Source organism: Elaeis guineensis, chromosome 7 (assembly GCF_000442705.2).
Source record: "Elaeis guineensis isolate ETL-2024a chromosome 7, EG11, whole genome shotgun sequence".
Taxonomy (NCBI): domain Eukaryota; kingdom Viridiplantae; phylum Streptophyta; class Magnoliopsida; order Arecales; family Arecaceae; genus Elaeis; species Elaeis guineensis.
The window spans coordinates 84,557,433-84,576,436 of NC_025999.2; the positions used below are offsets into that span (position 1 = coordinate 84,557,433).

The window sequence follows — 19,004 nt, forward strand, 5'->3', positions numbered from 1 at the left end:
CTTATTTGACCCTTTATTTTTTTCCCTCCACTATTGGTCCCTAGCAACCAGGTCCTCAGCAAGAAGAAGATGATTTGAGTACAAAAAGGCCAAGTGTCGAGCGACGTTTGCTACTAAGCGAAGGTATTTTTGCCCTTTTACAATTTTATCTAACCTTAACCAATGTACAAGCACAAAACTAGCGCAAAGTCCGAGCTATATTAATGAAGGACTGTATAAGAGATTTTATATAAATATGAAAAGCAGCAGATTAATTATATGCAAATATAAAATATGTTACGGACTAGATCTGTCATAAATCTTTTTGCCAAAAAGTAAAATTTAGGCTCACCAGCCTTTGATTTTATCACCACTTTATGTTCAAGCTCTACTGACTTGGAATCTTAAACTAGCTAGTGTGCTAGTCTGATTTTTTCTCAAACTACTATATTAATGATATTTCCAAATTGTTGATCATTGGCCGATGACTTTTGTAGATATTCATAAGTAATTAAAATCTTATATTTTGTGATTTATTCACTTACTCATGTTTTATCTAAGAATTTTTCTTTCATGAATCAATGATACCATATGTATGGTATTGGTGATACATGTTGGTGGTACAAGTTAGTCTTGCTGCTACTTTTTATGAGCACATGTTTGCTTTTCCCTGAACTAATAATAAACGAGAACTTTCATTGGATACATGATTCAAGGAACCTGCATGGTTCAATTTATCAAGTGATTGTTCTCCTTGCACCCTAACCCTACCTAACCACTCCTACCAGTACCATAAGCAAACAAGCATGTTATTAGTCTTCGCTTATTGACCTAGATGCTTTGCTAATTGCTACATACTGCTAATGATAACAATTAGGAATAGAATAGTGACATAAGATTCGTACTTTATTTATTCTCTCTCTTTCAGAGGACGAAAGATGCTAGAACCTTACGATGCATGCCCCTGGAATTATTCCTCCCATAACATTCTCACGTGCACCATCCAGGAATTCTCCGCTCCATCTTCCTCTACGGTACTAATTAAGCTTATTCTCCTATAACTTATTCCATTCATCGTCACTTGGTTATCCTAGCACACGAGTTAGTTCCCTGACCATCTTTGAGGGAAGTATACAAAACTTGGGGAATCAAAAGATTCCTCACTTACTGACATCCCATTGGATATGTTTGCTTTGTTTTAATATTTGTCTTGAGAGAAAGAGAGAGAGAGAGAGAGGGGTAGGAATGGATATTATTCCACGATCAGAATTTGTTCCCTAGTTGGCTGTTCACACTGAAGTGAATCTAATCAATCGCCGACCAAACTAGAAAGAATCAAAGAGCTACTCCCTGTTGTAGTTATATTCTTCGAAATGGATCGTACATAACAGAGACTTTAGTAGGTCAAAAATAAGGTGGCATTAGTCTTGTCTATTTAAAATCCTCCACTCCTAGCTGTATCAATAGATGACCATAGTCATACATGATCTAAAGACCTCCACGCATTAAGCATTCTGCGTGCACATGAGGAATCATGCATGGGAGACATATATTTGATTTAATCATCACCCATGCATGTCTTACCATGAACCATGGAAAGCTGTGGTTGCCTTGACACTTTCTTCTTGGACACTAACTCGTTGTTATCCCCATTCTTGTTGGATTTTCTCCTTGTTTCTTTTTACTTAACTTTCTTTTTGCTGCATACTTTCTATAACATATTCACATGAGGCAGTTTGAATGCCACAAAAGAAATGGACAGCCACATGCATGGGAGTTTGTTTTATATATGCAAGCGTGCTGCTGTGTAGTTTCTAGGTAGTTTCTTCAGAGAATAGTGCAGTGGATTTTAAACTTCCAAAAATAAGGATTGCGTATAATAATAGATTCTGCCCGAATAGAATACTAGCTCCATTAGTAAATATTAAATGGCAGTATGTAATTAATATACTGCCATCCATAGCTCATGAACAAAGCTTTCTTCCCAAGTGTTAATAGAAAGCAAAAATTATACCATTTATTATCCATAGATTTATTTAGCTATTAATTTCTCAAAGGATGATTACATTGACTTTGAGAGGAATTATGCAAACAAATTAAGAGAATAAAGCAATAAGGCTAAAGAAATATTGTAATAATATGGTCTCAAAACTATTATTGTTTTGTGAATGAATTATAATTGTAAAGGCTTATATCATAATGTACAAAAATCTAGTTGCATTTTTACAGTTGTTTAGATATGTACAGTTACTATGAGCATCACTTATTTGTAATCATTAAGCTGTGGGCAAAACAAATAGAAAATACGGGGATTGGAGGAAATAGAGAGCATGGGGACAGCTACTACTAAAGTGAGAGAATATATTAATTGATACCCAGAGTAGGCATGGCAATAGCCAGAAAGGTACGAGTCCAGGTGCACGAATCTGATCTAATGAATAGGAAAGGAGAAGATACGAGACAGAAAGCATGAAATCTGATAAGATGCAGAGGATATATGATCCAATAGATAAGACAAATAATGTGGAGATAAGGATTTGGTGCAGCTCCTTTTGATCATATTATATGTGAAATAAAGGAGAAACCACGGGCATTTGGCTTTAAAGGCGGATTGAGAGGATTGGGTGGGTCATGCCTTCGAAGTATACTTGCTGAGACTAGGTAGGTCCACTGAGCTCCAGTAAAAATTAATCAATGCACTCCCGACGTATCCTTCACCAAGAAAAATTATACGTTACACCATATCCAATTAATTACTTTATATCATTTTTATGGGCTTCATTTATTATGTACTCGTCTCGAATTATTGTCTTTTTTAATTTATTTTTTTATTGTGCTCGTGATATATCTCTAATATGATGTATATAATATATGATATAATTTTCAGGTCTTTATAGTGCCAAGACCATGGGTGGGGTTTGAACTAAATTATACCATACACCATATCCAATCAATTACCTCTTGTCATTTTTGTGGACTTCATTTATTATGTACTCGTTTCAAATTGTTGTCCCTTTCAGCTTGTCTTTTATTGTGCCCGTGATATGTCTCTAATATGATGCATATAGTATATGATATAATCCATTTAAGAATAAAATTTTTTATATCTCAATAGTCTAATCCATTTAAGAATGAAATTTTTTAGATATAATCCAAAGACAAAGCTTTTAAACTTATAATATATAAGCACTTGTTTCATTTTGTTGTTATTTTTTTATATTTTATCTCTACAAATTAGTGAAATATCATGTATATGGAGGTTGATTTTAAAACTAATCAATCTTTGTTGCTAAAAACTCTAAAGATTTTACAAACATATTATAAAGAAAAATGATTTCTAAAGTAATGGCTAATTGGCATGATGACAAATCTAAAATTGTCAAAGCTCGTGAGTTCAAGTTTTTCGAGTTAGTTGTTTATTTAAGCAATTCAACTAATACCATATTTGCATCTAGTGAGAGGTGTTGGGTCTAATATAAATCATTAATTTATTTTTGAATAATTTAAAAATTTAGATCAAGCGACCAAACTCATATCAAACAAAATCATGTTGACTGATGGTACTTTCACCATATCTTGACGCAAAATTAAACCTTGGAAAGGAGTTTTAACTTCCACAACCAAAGTCATCAATAATGGGGTCTCTGTCATGTTGAGTGTAGACTCTGGCAGATGCAACAGTACCACTTGCGTTGCCATGCACCGCCATGAACTTAGTGGGCAAAACAAATAGACTAGCCAGCCATTGGTGTTGAAGGTTGCTCCGTCAAATGTTTGAAGTTATAATGACAACTAATAATAATGTCATTATTAGCTTGAGACACCATCACTCATTAAAGGTGACATTACCTAATTTTCCACTCTATCAACCACCTAACTTGTAATGGAACTTCCATGAATCTCACCTAACCTTAAGATAAAAAGAAATTTTAACAAAGATAAAAAGTTCACCAAATTGTCTCTTGTTATGCTTAACACGTGTCATGAAAGAAGGATCCAACCTTTTTTTCTTTTTTTTTTTTGTTGGGGGTGGGGGTGGGGGTGGGGGTGGGGTGGGGTGTAATCAAGGATCCAACCTTTAATGGCATGGATGATTGCTACCTTTAAGCAGATCACATCAGTTGCCATGGCAGTTAAAGTCGGTTGAGGCTGGCTTCAGTGGGTGGGTGCGAGCCCACCACACCCGGGAAATCTGTGTGCAGCTTCTCGAGCCACACGGTGGGCTCCCTAAAGCTGTTTAAAGGAGGACCCACAGATTCTCCAAGGAACTATGGTTTGCCAGTCTCCCAAAGTTATTGGGTATGGTTTGCATTGGTCATTCTTTTCCTACAACATAAGACTTGTAAATTATATTTTTAGAATATGATATTGATGAGCACTATCGACCAAAAAAAATATCAGTTTGCACAATAAGCCAATTTGTTATAAGTTAAAAGGGAGAAAAAAAAAAAAAAACTAATGATGGCTACAAGATGACCATAACCATCAAAATTTTTTTCCAACTATTTAAAATACAGATATATATGCTTTATTATACAATAATTTTTTTTACTTTTATCATGTTACCTTTCCTCTCTTGAAATGAAATAGGAGGCACAATCCCCCAACCCCAAGCATCTATTAGAACAAAGAAAGGGAGTCTCTTGCCCATTATAATGGATTAATTGATCTACATACAAGAATATCATCCATTAGCCCAAGGTGAAAATAAATAGCTCCTAACTTATCTAAACAACCCATCTTACAAATATTCTTCTTGCACAAAATTTTTTACTCATTAAAAGGAGTAAATCTAACTTCTTGACTATGTTCATCAGTGTTTTCCTCACTAGAAAGATCTTAGTTATTTCTTTCCTTTTAGATAGCCCAATATTAGACCATCATTGTCAACTGTTCCCTATACCTTAGAATCTATTTAGCGTCCATTCGTTGCATGTGTCTTTCTTAGAAAAATTAGCAACTCTTATACATTTTATTGGCTAAATATAGTGAGAGATATGGAACCAAAGGATTCTTGAGACAACTAGCCTTACAGAACAAATTTAAGTAAAGGAGACTATCATTTGGTATTGACATTTTTTACAAAATAGAGAAATGCAAGAAAAGATGGTCATAACAATTTTGAGAAATATTTTTGATTTAGATGAAAATAATGATCATTGTGCATCCTCTCACTTAAAATTAATGCAACTTAATAAGAACAAAGTAGAAGAGAAAATAATGCATGCATCTCATCAAATTGATCAACCTAAATAGGTTGTGTTGAGGCTACGTGCCAGAGTGTACGAACCTTTCCTCCTCCACCGCACGCGAGGTATTGTTCGTTTTGAGACAGCGCGTGCCCGCAATAGGGATCACTAGAATGCCGTCCCTCACGGTTTTGCCCCACAAAAGGTGCTCACGTGGCAAGAGAGAGTTCGCACTCTTAAGCAATAGACACTCTTGACTGTGGTCGATATGGGACTTTCGAGGCTCAGCCTCCCGATGCCCGACCTATAACAGGTTGCTATCCTATCTCGTTTCTTTTCCTACTCATCTTAATTAAAAATTCCTATAATAGATGTGTTCAATCTAGGTCCGACATACCGTACATCCAATATTGCAAGTGGGGCATGAAGTATAGTAAATTATTTTTGAAATTACATAAATAGTTACACGCAAGCTATCGCAATACCAAGAAATCAAAATAAAGACTCTTGTAGCATACAAATGGTCTCTATTCTCCTTCTTTTTTTCTACTTTTTCCCTCTGGAAACTTGAATATATGGAAACCTGCTCAAAGATTAAAGAACCGTAATCTACTGTATCAAAGCAAGTGTTTACCGACTAAACCAGTTAGCTTTTTTTTTAATGCATCCCGAAAAGTATTTTTTTTCTAAAATAACAGGTGTGACAGATGTAAGAGCCAGTAATGTTAAACTAAAACCGTACGGTCTCGACGCGCGTTCCACTAGCTCACCAACGACCGTTGTTGGTTAGTGCGCGGGGGGCATGCACCGACAGCGGGGCCCACGGCGCAAACCAGCTTGCCGACCACCCGTTTGGCTTCACATGCTTGGGCCCCACAGGATCCGTCGAGTCTTCTTCATGCGGACTTCTCCATCTCACCCCTAGGGTGTGTTTCTGGGTGTGACTGCGGTTGAGCGTAGCGTTGGTTAATTTCGAGTAAGCTTCTTGTTGGGAAACTACCCGCATGAGTCATGCTACCTTGTTCTGGTGTACTGGTCCTGCGGAACCATATTAAATCATGCCTGGCAATTCACTGAACCAGTAAAAGAACGAAAAGTGTTTCCAAGGTTTCACTTTCGAGCGGTCCGGAGGAACACTATAAATTATATAATTATTATATAATTTGGAAGAAAGAAACAACCATGCCTAGTCCGTAACCTCACTTTCAGCCTGATTAAAGCTTTATATGCGAATCATTGTTTTTGACTCCAATGGTTAAAGAATTGATTAGAATAATGATTAGGTAGTTGATTGATTAAAATAATATGTACATACCAATGCATGTGAATAGTAAAAAGAGGGTGGTCGCCGTGGCTTTTCACTCCTCTGTCTTCCATCAACATTCTTTTTTGATTGTCGGTGCTGCACCATGGAACGATGGTATGATGTCAATTTTTTTTTAAATTTCAAATTTTAAAATTTAATTATTAAAAAGAAAATTTAAATTTTAAATATTGATTGATGAGTTGGTAGGAGAAAATCTGAAATTTAAATTTCAAATTCAAATTTCTGTATTGTAGGTTTGATGGGGGTTCTATTTCTTTCTTCTTATGTACTCCTCTTCTTCTTAATAAATTTTGATGTGATTATTATACTACAACACATTAATTTTTTTTATATCAAAAAAAAATTAAGTAAAAAGGTGACTGGGGTCATTGGTGTAACATTTTGAGAGTCATGTATTTTTTTTCTCATAAAGTTAGCATTTTCTAAGGAGGCATCATGAGTATTAAACTTGCAAGTAGGTTCTATCCTGACAATTACAAGGCAGAGAAATATTTTAAAAAAAGTTTTAGCCTTTTATGATTTGGTTAAGAGACAAGATGCCGAGTATGAATATTGATAACTCAACAAATTTACGTGGTTGAAATGTTTACTTTGATAAAATAATTTTGGTTGCTTCTTGGAGGCACAACTTATGTCTACTTCATATGTATAAATTTAATTTGATAAGAGACTTAGGCCCTAGATGTACATGGTAATGATTATCTATTGTGTTTCTTGTGAATGGTTCTAGGAGTGCAAATGGTCTACGGCCATGATTGTTTGAATAATTTTAATTATAAATTTTTTAAAAAAAAAAATTTTGAAGCTTCTTTGGAGTGCAATGAAACTTTGAAAGGAATTTAAACTATTTTTGGTGCTAATATACTTGAAGTCTCCAACATTTAAAAATAGAGCTTAGACAAGATGCATCCTCGAGAAAAATGGTTTAGGTTGGATTTACAAAATATAACAGATGGTTGAATGGATGTATACAACAAAAGCCCATGTCTCCTATGAATGGTTGAATTCACAAAATATGACAGATGGTTGAATGGATGTTGTTGTGCACACGTGTTAAGGTTACGGACACCTTTTCTCTCCACCGTCGTAAGGTATTGTCCGCTTTCCCCGACGGCGCCGTCCTACGGACCGCACGCGATCGACAGGTCACGTTTTGTCCCATCTACCCCTCTAGGCAAAAGGCGCCTCACGAGTAAGAGACGGCCGCACTACTTAAGCACATGCACACATCAGAGTTGCCCGATGTGGGACTATTAAGGAGGCCCCCCCGCAGCCTGCCCACAACAGATGCCCCCCACTCTGGAGGGTGCAGGTGTTGAGCGACAGGGGGCGGATGCCCCTACCTGACGTGTTAAGGTTACGGACACCTTTTTCTCTCCACCGTCGCAAGGTATTGTCCGCTTTCCCCGACGGCGCCGCCCTACGGGCCGCACGCGATCGACAGGTCACGGTTTTGTCCCATCTACCCCTCTGGGCAAAAGGCGCCTCACAAGGTAAGAGCGGGCCGCACTACTTAAGCACATGCACACATCAGAGTTGTCCGATGTGGGACTATTAAGGAGGCCCCCGCAGCCTGCCCACAACAGATATGTCAACAAGAGCCCGTGTCTCCTGTGACTTATGCTATTCTGTTAAATTCCTTTGCAAGATGTGTAATTCATTTTAGTATATTAGATTCTAATCATGATGAAGTGGAGCTCATTGACAACACATTGTAGTTTGCAATATGTTGCAACTTAAGCGAGTGCAATTTTCAATATTTTCTAATTTTTTTTTAGTGGTGTATTAGAGAATTGCATGATTTAAAGAGCATGTACCCGCAAATATGATATTTTAGTTGCAGGGAGTGTACATGCGCTCATAGAAGTACCTGGCTTGTTCAAAAGGATACTTGATGATGCCAACTATTTGAGCAATTCTCTTTTGCCAATTAGGCTCAACATATATGACCGATATTTAATCTAAATTTCAGTGTTCAACTTGATAATATTCAAGTGTGACTCACTTTGCTTAAGTTATTAATTTAACATCAACTTATTACCCCTACAAGGGCCTCCATAATGCATAATGAAAATGATTTCTTTGAGAGGATAATTGGTGCTAGCTATTTTGTGCTCGGGAAGATCTTCTAATTTTGGCCTATGTCTCGCTTCAATAAGAAGTTTCTTTTTTATAACAATGAATTTGCCATAAAATGAATCTAAGACAGTGTCAGCTGCATTTTGAGTATATTTTTTTTCTAATGGCTTGAGCACACTTAGGTTGTTAATTTTTTATTATTTTTTATAAAAATATTAATTTTTTAATTCTAGTGATATTTTGCCACAAAAATGAATGTGCAAGATGTGCTGTATATTTGGTAGGGTTGAGCAAATAACCGAAAGTCAAGAAATCCACCTAATCTGATCCAATAAACATCGGTTTCTACCAATTGAAGATATAAATTGGATGAAATTGGGTTGAGGTTAGTAAAAAATCGGTTATTTACGGTCAGATTCGGTTCCTACACTTTTAAACCATATGAAACCGAACTCAACCGATGTAGTATTTCACAAACTCACTTTCATTTTGAAACGACATCATTTAGACTTCAATACTTCATTCTAAAGAATATTGCATCACCCATTTAGATTCATGAAAATATTAATGTTGAATTGTTGATGAAAGCACGTCAATTTGAGATAATTTTAAATGAAAACTTTCAAATGTAGCTGCTTTCAGATGAGTATTTTTTTTTTCTATTTTTTTTGTACAGATTCAAAAATAAATTCAAAATTTGTAGCTTATAAGGTTTAGACTTTTTTTGCATTAAATTGATCAAAAAAAAGCAAATAAACTTAAGTGGGCAAACATTGGACTTAAAATCAATATTAGACAATATTGAAATCCAAACCGACACAATCCATCCGAACCTGCTACAAACTGTTCATTTTGATTTCAAATGTTTATACATCATAAATGATCATCAGCGGATTAAATTTTTTCAATCTGATTGGGTTGGTCGGATGAAATTTTTTTTTTCAATCCGACTGAACCAAACCCGGGATCAGCCCTAATATTTAGGCAAGCCAACCATTTTACCATGCATGTTAAAAGGTCAAGACTCTGTACCGCATCTTGCATGTTGAGCATGGAAGATCAAAAATAACTAAAAGAAAAATGATAGAAAACAGTGTACCTCTTCATTCCTGATACAATGATAATCAAGTTGTTTTGAATTTTATGGCACCTCTGAATATATATGCAACAACTAAGCTAGCAACTTTTTTGGTTCTAGCTTCAAGAGGATGAAATCCTTTTAACACCTAGCCTTAGGCAGTGGTATTATTTAATAAGACATCGGAACGTATAAGGTTCAAAATCATCCTAAACAAAACATATCCACTCGAAGTAAAATTTCAATCCAAAACACTGGAGTTGAAACATAGATGCCAGTTCGATAACCAATCACTAGCCTTAGAAAAATTATTTCCTACATTACACAAACCATATGGCTATGCACATCGAGCAAAACTACATTTATATGGATTCTATTCATCAAGCATGTATCTCCGTACACATTACAGAAATGATGATTATAATTGATGTGTGCATGATTATGTGGTGGATACAGTGTAGGGAATATATAATTGCTCATAGTCTTGGGGCATGTCAGGATGTTGGAGGCCACAAGGCATGACAACGGGGCCAAAGACCAAGTCAACTCATGATACAATGAATGAAGATACGAATCTTCATGAAGAGTCATGGACAGAGAAATGCCGTAGGCTTGACAAATTAAGGTGAGAGAGATTGCGTGACAACCCAAGACTTGCTTAATAGTTTTTATTTAGATTTTTGTGTTGTGTATAGTACTATAATCGCTGCAAAGATCTTGAATAAGGTTCCGGGTTGTTGCAGTTCGGCTGGCCAATGTGGCTCCACGATATATATATATAGCATCCTTGGGCAGTGTCAAAAGGCATGTGCCAAAGTTCGACAAAGAACCTTTCTTTTATTTACTTTTATTTGTCATGGTTCATGCACAGCCCAAAGACTTTTAGACATAGAGGCAAGCACATAGTTTGTCACATTGTGAAAGGATCTGAGAAGAGGGACCGGAGGTTCCCCATTTGCTTCTTCTGCCTTCATGTTAAAGTGGTAATTGCCCTAGAAACTAATTTTTAATATTAACAAGGATCTATGGTTTAGAGGTTGTACTTTGGCCTCCACCCCCACCACACCAAAAAAAAAAAAAAAAACTTTTCAGGCAGATATTAATTTGTTTGCATGATACATATATTTTGCATTGTGCTATGACACGTCTAACCATGCATTTTATAACCATTTTCATATGGTACACAATGATGCACCATTAGTTTTATGTGGAGTTTGAATCCTCTACAATCCCAATTGTTGGAAAATTTCTGCAGCTTGTGCATGCTGGAAGTACTCATATGACAATGTAATATTCTGGAGAGTCTGAATTCTTCGAGCACACATATCCAAGGTGGATTACTTTGGATGTAGTGTCAATTTAGACAAAAGATCTAAAAATGTAAGCATTATTTTACAAGAAAAACTTCGACGGTTGAATGCTAAAGGGATGCGAATGATAGGTTTTTTATTTGATATTAGTCAATTTCTATACGTCATCACGTCTTTATTAAATAAAAAATAGAGTGAGAGCCTGACAAGAAATCTCATCTTTAAACTTCAAATATTGTTTATGACATTTTCAAACTATAAGAAATCCCTACATTTATGTTTCATAGAATCTCATCTACAGCAGAATATTGGATGTTATGTCTGAAGGTCATCTGTGAACTGTTTTCATCTACATCATGCGAAAAATTTAACACCTATTTGCTTCAATTCTACCAGCACGTGCAACAGACAAACTACGACCACCAATGCAGAAACCCGGTATAACAGCCTTGAAAGTAGCAATGAAAAGTTTTATAGACCATCAAACCAACTAAAAATTGACCACCAATACTTCTACTTTGCCCCATATAACTCATAATAATGTTAAACAACTCCTAACATTTTGATTCCCCTTGCAATCCTATGGGCCTTTCCCATCTTTTCCGCTTTATAGGACCAACAGAGCCACCTAACCCCACCCCCTCATTGGCTACTTTTCCCAAGAGTTGAGCAATAGTATTCATTAGCTTCATCACATGAAGAGACTAGTTAATTTCCAAGAAATATTTCCAGACACGTATTGGAGAACCCTTCCACACAAAGAACCTTCCATGTTGGCAGCTGGTTTTGGGGTAGCCGGGAAACCCCCAGCTGCGGTTTCCTGGGGGCCTCAAGTTTACTTCCTGGAACTTTTTGAGAAAAGACACCCAAACAAAATTAACTTATATGGCAACAATATATAATAGGAAAAAAAAAATTAAAGTTGGGTGGTAGGGGCGGAAAAGGTCGAGTCACGGACGTGACCGCTCCACTCAATTAGCTGGTTTGGAGAAAATAGCCCACGAATCCGTGGGTCGTTTGACGCGGCCAACGGAAATGGGTTGTATCTTTCGCGGGGAAGAACGATTCACCTTCCTTCGACGGAATCCACCATTGGATCGGATGATCGTCTCTGGATCTAATGGTCGAAGCTGCGAAAGAATCTCGATCATACTTCGGGGGGAAGATGCAACCCGAACCCCGCGGCAAACACGTGTGCATAGCGTTGGTGGGCCCGCACGCCACCTGGCGCGCAATCATTCCAACACTGGCATGGTTAAAAGACGGCGGGAAGTGTGGGGCCCGCATTGGGCCCAAAGATTTGTCGGACCGGGTTGCCCAGTGGCACCGTTTTGTCCGTTTCGGTGCTCTCCGTCTCCTATAAATCGAAGGGAAAACCTCCACTCCCTCCACAGCTCAACCAAACAACAGAGGGAAAGTAACACCACAACTAGTCTCTCTCCCTCGCTTTTTTCTTTCTATTACTCTCCTCCTCCTTCTTTCTCCGCTAGAAGAGGGGGAGCAAAGAAGAGTTATCATATTGCGATTTCAATCTTTATATTGGAATTCTTGTCGTACAGACCAGTGTTTAAAGTTTTATAAACAGAGGAGAACAAGTCCTGGTCTCGAACATGACGAAACAGGATGTGATGATGCCGGAGGAGATGGCCATCACGGCGGCGACGGCGGCAGGGAAGGTGGCGAACTCGTCCACACAGTTTTTGTTCCCGCCGCCGCGAGGGAATAGCAGCAGCGTTAATTATGCGAGTTATAAGAGGCTCCTGAGCCAGCTTGAGCTTAACTGTGGCAGTGGGAGGATCAATGCATGGGTCGACTCGATGAGGTCGTCATCTCCCACACATATCAAGTCGGATTCTCCGTTCGCATCCCCGGTCGTAGCCTCTGATGATGAAGAGTATGAGAACTGGATGGTGAGTGTTTCTTTTTCTTTTTCTTTTTCTTTTTAAAATCTCCCTTTTACTGGAGTTTTTGGCTGAAAATTTTGATACTGGACTTTGGTTGTTTCCACCATTACTCTCAAAAACCAAAAAAAAAAAAAAAGGAATTTGGTTTTGGATTGGTTATTGATTGATTGTTGGTTGCTATGGTTAGAAACAACATCCGTCAGCGTTGCACATGTTCGACGAGATCACAGCTGCATCGAAGGGGAAGCAGATTGTGATGTTCCTCGACTATGACGGGACCCTATCTCCGATCGTCGATGACCCTGATCGTGCGTTTATGTCTGAAAACGTTAGTTCAATCACCCATTGGATCCTCTCTTTTTTTTTTTTTAAACATAAAAATCTTCCTCTGCTCTCTTCTCTATCCTCTGTTTCTCCTCTGCTTCTCTGTAACTTCTCAGAAGCGGAGGTAGTGTGGGACTAAAGGTGAGATTTTGACATTTGGTTTCTTCCTGGAATCAGATGAGAGCAGCTGTTAGGGAAGTGGCAAGAAGTTTCCCAACTGCTATTGTAAGCGGGAGATGCAGAGATAAGGTATATATATTCCCATTTTTTCCCACCCTTTGAGAAGAGATGGAACTTCTTCTACCCTTTCTAACGCATTTCCTGCTTTGAGTTGCTTATGGGCAGGTGTACAGCTTTGTACAATTAAGGGAGTTGTACTACGCTGGGAGCCACGGCATGGACATCAAAGGACCTGCCAAACAGCCCAAGCACACGAAAGCTAAGGTGGCCTTCCTCATTCTCTCTCTTCTGATAAAAAATCGTGACTTTTACTACATGTTCTCCCATTCTTATAGTTTGTTATTTACTTATCTGTTATTTTGTTCGACATGGTCGGTTTAGGCAAAAGCACTTCTCTTTCAACCAGCAAGTGAGTTCCTACCCATGATAGATGAGGTGAGGTTTGCTTCTCTGAAACGTCCTGCATAGATTCAGTCAGAAAAGAGAAACTTCCAACGTAGTTTTTATTTATTTACTTATATACTTATTATTTATAATGCTATGTTACCAGTGCATCACCAGTAGAATGTCGCATCATTAATATGAATAGAGCTTTCTACAGTAAAAAAAAAAAAAAGAAAATAGAGCTTTCTAAGTGGCCAATCAAGTTATTTCATTTCTGTACTTGGATTTAAGTCATCATACTCATGCTCAATCGTCCAGATATCATCACCCTTAGACTAGTATATATATTCTAGTGACACCACTCCCTGTTTGTAGATTTAACTAACATGTCATTTTTTTCTGAAGGTTTATGAAGCATTGGTCAAGAAAACTGAATCAACACCGGGGGCCAAGGTAGAGAATAACAAGTTCTGCGTATCAGTTCACTTCCGCTGTGTCGATGAGAAGGTAAGAGAGCTCGTTTATGTATTGCAAGTGCTACTCCAGCCTATTTTTCACCATATATGCAATGATGTAATTCATTTAAGCACTATTTTCTGCCAACTTTTGACAGAAATGGAGCATACTAGCCGAGCAGGTTAGATTAGTGCTCAAGGACTACCCTAGACTCCGGCTCACCCAAGGAAGAAAGGTGTGACAATATCGCTCAAAACCATGCATGACCATCATTTAAATGTATTGTTTGTATAGAAGTACTACCATTTCTTTGTATCCACTTGCATCAACGTGACTTGGGTTCTTTGCTTCTCTAGGTGTTGGAGATTCGTCCGACCATCAAATGGGACAAGGGGAAGGCCCTTGAGTTTCTGTTAGAGTCTCTTGGTAAGCCTTAACACGCATTATATCACATCCTTTTCATCATTTCAGAATATTAGGTTGCATGTTATTCTTCTAGTTGCGTCGGTCATCAACCATCAACCGTGACCACCCAGTTTAATACTCTTTTTCTCTCTAGGATTTGCCGACTGCAACGACGTGTTTCCAATATATATCGGAGATGATCGCACTGACGAAGATGCTTTCAAGGTACTCTATCATTGGCATCTTATTCTGAGTTAGATGAACATCAACTCTCTCTCTCTCTCTCTCTCTCTCTCTCTATATATATATATATATATATAAACTCCATGGAATAGAAGTTTAATTTAAGAATATATATTTGTTAAATTAATGAATACATCTTTTAGGTGTTGCGTGATAGAGGACAGGGAATAGGCATTCTTGTTTCCAAATTTCCAAAGGAGACCAGTGCCTGCTATTCTCTCCGTGAGCCCGCTGAGGTAATACTAATTGCCAATTATATATATGCCAAATTTTTTGATAAAATTGTTGAGATGTCGACATGCTGATATCATTATTTAAAATGTTTGTATAGGTTATGAACTTCTTACATTGCCTGGTGGAGTGGAAGCGTCGCTCCCTCAAGGAACATGAGAGAGTGTAAATAAGACAGAATGTAACCCATCATCCCCATGACAAGTCTTGGGTTGGGACTCGATGGGATGAGTAGTTGTTTTCTTGCTCGAGGAAAATTAGTCATTATAAATAGTGACGTTTTGCTTTTCTCCTAGTAGATTTTTCAATCTTTGCCACCTTTCCCTACTTGGGCCAGCTTGAAAGCATATCAAATTGTCTTCCTTGCTGGTCTTGTAATCAATTTTATGTCCAATGAAAGAAAAATAGCAATTGTTTTTCCCCTTGCAAGAAATATCATATCATGCGATCTCATGTTATCACGTGATTTCAGATAATGTTTACGAATGTGTTAGTACGCGAGCTGCTAAAGCCCAACGATTCTGAGATGATCTAAGATTGTAAAAGATATGATTCTTAGAAATATATGTGATGTCGATCACAAGAGTATCAATTAATCTTACAGTTCACTGCATAAAAACAAATGAACAACTGTGATATGGCTGGATGGATCTTTTCATTTCAGATTTGCATCATACAAGATCCCATGGAAATGGATGTTCTCATCAACATTATGGAAATTTTTTTACTGTGGGATGTAAACTTCTTGAAAATTAACAAATTGCTAGTAGTTATGTCACATCAAAAAACCCAGGTGTCGCAACAATTAGCCAGGAAACAAGAACCCAAAATGACATTGAGAGTGAAGCATTTACTTTAGAGCATCTACAATAGTTGAGTCAGATCCAATAGAAAAGAGACTAAAGGACAAAACCTCAAAGCTAGACACATGTCACGTTAAACACGTGTAACGATCACATAAATCATTATGGTCTCTTGATCTTATGAAGCTGTACTTGGCTTTGATATAGGCTGTATGCCATTGAAACAACATGGTGCATAAAATATTTTCACTCTTCTGCTTGTTTTGGCTCAAAAAGTTAGCTGCTCTAATTAAGAAGAATTATTCACTCCAGCCACTGTATCAACAGTGTCTGTATTTGTCTGAATTTTAACACCGCAGACATAACGTCACTAGTGCGCTTAATTAATTTGTAAACCTTCGATAGAACATTTATTCCAATCTTTTTTTTTCAATAAAAAGAAAATGGAAACCATTTGGCAGAAAATTTGTCCTAGATGAGCTAGTTTGGCAATATATCACTATTTTGGGATGCTGTTCAAGTGTTCATCTCCTATGCCTTTATATTTAATACCTGGGATTGCGAAAGTTGAAGCGTTAAGTTGGTCGTCCTTTAATCTCCATATCTCATATGAATCATTTGCAGATGGAAAAGCTGGGTAGTTTCTTCCAAGAGTCTGACAAAGGTCTGGTTCCTATCATACTAACGTGCTGCTTTAAAATTTCGCTTCTGGAACGCACTGGGGGAGGTTAAAAGAAAAGAAAAAAATATCAGAACCATACTTTTCAAGTTGGTCCAGAATTTATGAGTTGTCCTTTAATCTCCATTTGCCGTAGGAATCATTTTCAGACGGAAAAGTGTGAGTTTCTCCAAATAGAGTTTGGTTTAATGTGCTTTTCTGCTAATGAAAGATATCTGTTTGCAGATAGTCCCAGAATGAAACCATATCAGATGATCAGAAAGATACCTCATTGACTCACCTATTTTTAGTTTCATATCTTCACTTGCTGGTATCACAAAGCCTCTAAAATTTAGCTCTTTTTAAATTTTAATTGAGTCAACACATCTAATTTCAAACTTTGTTTCTTTATATATAGTAAAAAAAGAAAGAAATATAAGTTGCTAGTTGATATTTTCAATATTAGAGACAACCCTTCATTTTAGACACAACCCCAAATTAAAATGTTGTGATAAAAGTATAGGTTGGGCCCCATTCAAATGAAATGCTTTGGAGGTGACAAGCTCTATGCTCCTAATTTTTACAAATACAAGCTTAGGTTTATTATAAGCAACTTCATGTGGTTAGCTTCATTAGTCTAATTTCATTTCGAAGGAACTAAGAAACTATAAATGCATTTTGATATTTTTAATGTCAAAATCAGCTTTAAGAAAATTCAAGATTATCTAAGAGGAGAAGTGTCTGAACTTCTCAAATTTGACATCTTCGTTTGTTTCAATTTTAATGTCAATTGAATCAGCATGTTTGCTTTTAATATATTTTTTGGGAAGCAAATGCTTCAACTACTTTATACAATTAAGCTCTATTCCTTCACTTAGGTCAAGGATAATACCACAATTTGTACATGACATCTAAGTGATGCTGGTAGATTTATTCCTTTTAGAAGCTCAGTTCACCACAACCACATCTCCCACAAACACCCCCCCCCTCTCTCCTCTCTCTCTCTGGGATCTCAGGCTGAAGGAAAAAAAAGAAAGCTAGTGTCAACTAGAGAAATGAGAAAGCTAATAAATTCAAAATCTATCCTCTCCTATCATTTTAAGAACACCCATCTGACAGTAATTTCACCGCACTAATTTCATGGTGTTATATGTCACATATCCATGTTTCATATACCCTTAAACATGTGTAATGCTGTCAGTAACACAAATGCAACTCTCTATATATTATCAAAAAAATACATGTATGATCTCTGGTCCCCTCTTCCTCGTAAACCACCCTTCACCCTCTTTCTAGATCCAAAATACACTAAAATAACTAGAATGCAGCACTTTATGCTTTGCAGTATAAAAAATGGTCATAGAGATCCCCCAACTCAATATGCAGAAAAAGATCCTTCGCAACTAGATGATGCAATGGAACCACTATAGGATTCATGAGATAATATATACGCATATGAAACAGTGATTTCTAGCTCATCATTTTACACCAAAATAGGAGGTACGCGTAGCCCATTCTTGGAGCTAAACTAAGGACATAGACAAACTCGTTGGGCACAAATCCCACATGAGAATGTACAATTTAAGTTATTTTCCCTAAAAAACTGAGCACCCACCATTCCTCCAAAACTTGGATCATACACCCCACCATTGGCTACCTTTGATCTCAACCAGCCCCCACGAAAAGAAGTGGGGCCTCCCTATTATTTTAGAAGCTTTTCTAATGTATAAGGGAGTTGGGAGATCCTTTTAGCTAGCTAGTTAGGCCACGAAAGCGACGCACAGCTAGCACGCTCACCGGTGTAAAGGAACATGGTTGAGGGAGAATCGAGTTGGATTCCACTCAGGGACTTTTTTTCTTGAGCAACACCTGGACCTTGAGTGGGGACACTGCCATGCCTCCAAACCTCTTTAACAGACGCTTCATGCGTGGAAAGATGTTGTCCGGCCCATCATAATTGGTGGCTAAGATGAAATAATCCAAGTGATGGGAGCTCGGATGATTGGTGGCAGTGGCCCTCTCAGGACAACAACCTACCTTCAATGACCCACCAATCATGAATCTTTATATATATATATATAATATATATATATATATATAGGTGGATGTCTGATCAGAACATCATCTTTCAAGATCTTTTTGGTACTGCATCCTTTACCACCACGCTCTGATACCACTAGTTGTGTGGATGTCTGGCATGACACCATCTCCAAGATCTTTTCGGTACTACATGATCAGCAGAAAAAAAAATAAAAAAAAATCAAAATACGTGAATCAGTCACAAAAGGCTCACCTCATGGGGCATGCAAACTTCACTATAAAAAAAAATTTTACAAGAGGAGATCTTATCCTCAACCTTCGTAACCCAATTTCTCCTCATAGAAAGTTTTTCCTCACAAAAGCTCTCTCTCTTGGAAGACCCCCTGAACCTCCGAACTATCGCTGTTCGCTGTC

General features: G+C 37.4%; 1 protein-coding gene across 1 annotated transcript; it reads left to right on the plus strand.

Moving 5' to 3' along the window:
- The first annotated feature begins 12,353 nt into the window (after nucleotides 1-12,353).
- Nucleotides 12,354-15,512, plus strand: LOC105048615 (probable trehalose-phosphate phosphatase 6). Its single transcript, XM_073261313.1, has 11 exons — nucleotides 12,354-12,872; nucleotides 13,054-13,194; nucleotides 13,368-13,439; nucleotides 13,536-13,634; nucleotides 13,752-13,805; nucleotides 14,160-14,261; nucleotides 14,368-14,445; nucleotides 14,567-14,636; nucleotides 14,770-14,840; nucleotides 15,002-15,094; nucleotides 15,190-15,512. The coding sequence occupies exons 1-11, from the start codon at nucleotides 12,573-12,575 to the stop codon at nucleotides 15,256-15,258; spliced, it is 1,149 nt and encodes a 382-aa protein (XP_073117414.1). The 5' UTR covers nucleotides 12,354-12,572; the 3' UTR covers nucleotides 15,259-15,512.
- Nucleotides 15,513-19,004: the final 3,492 nt, after the last annotated feature.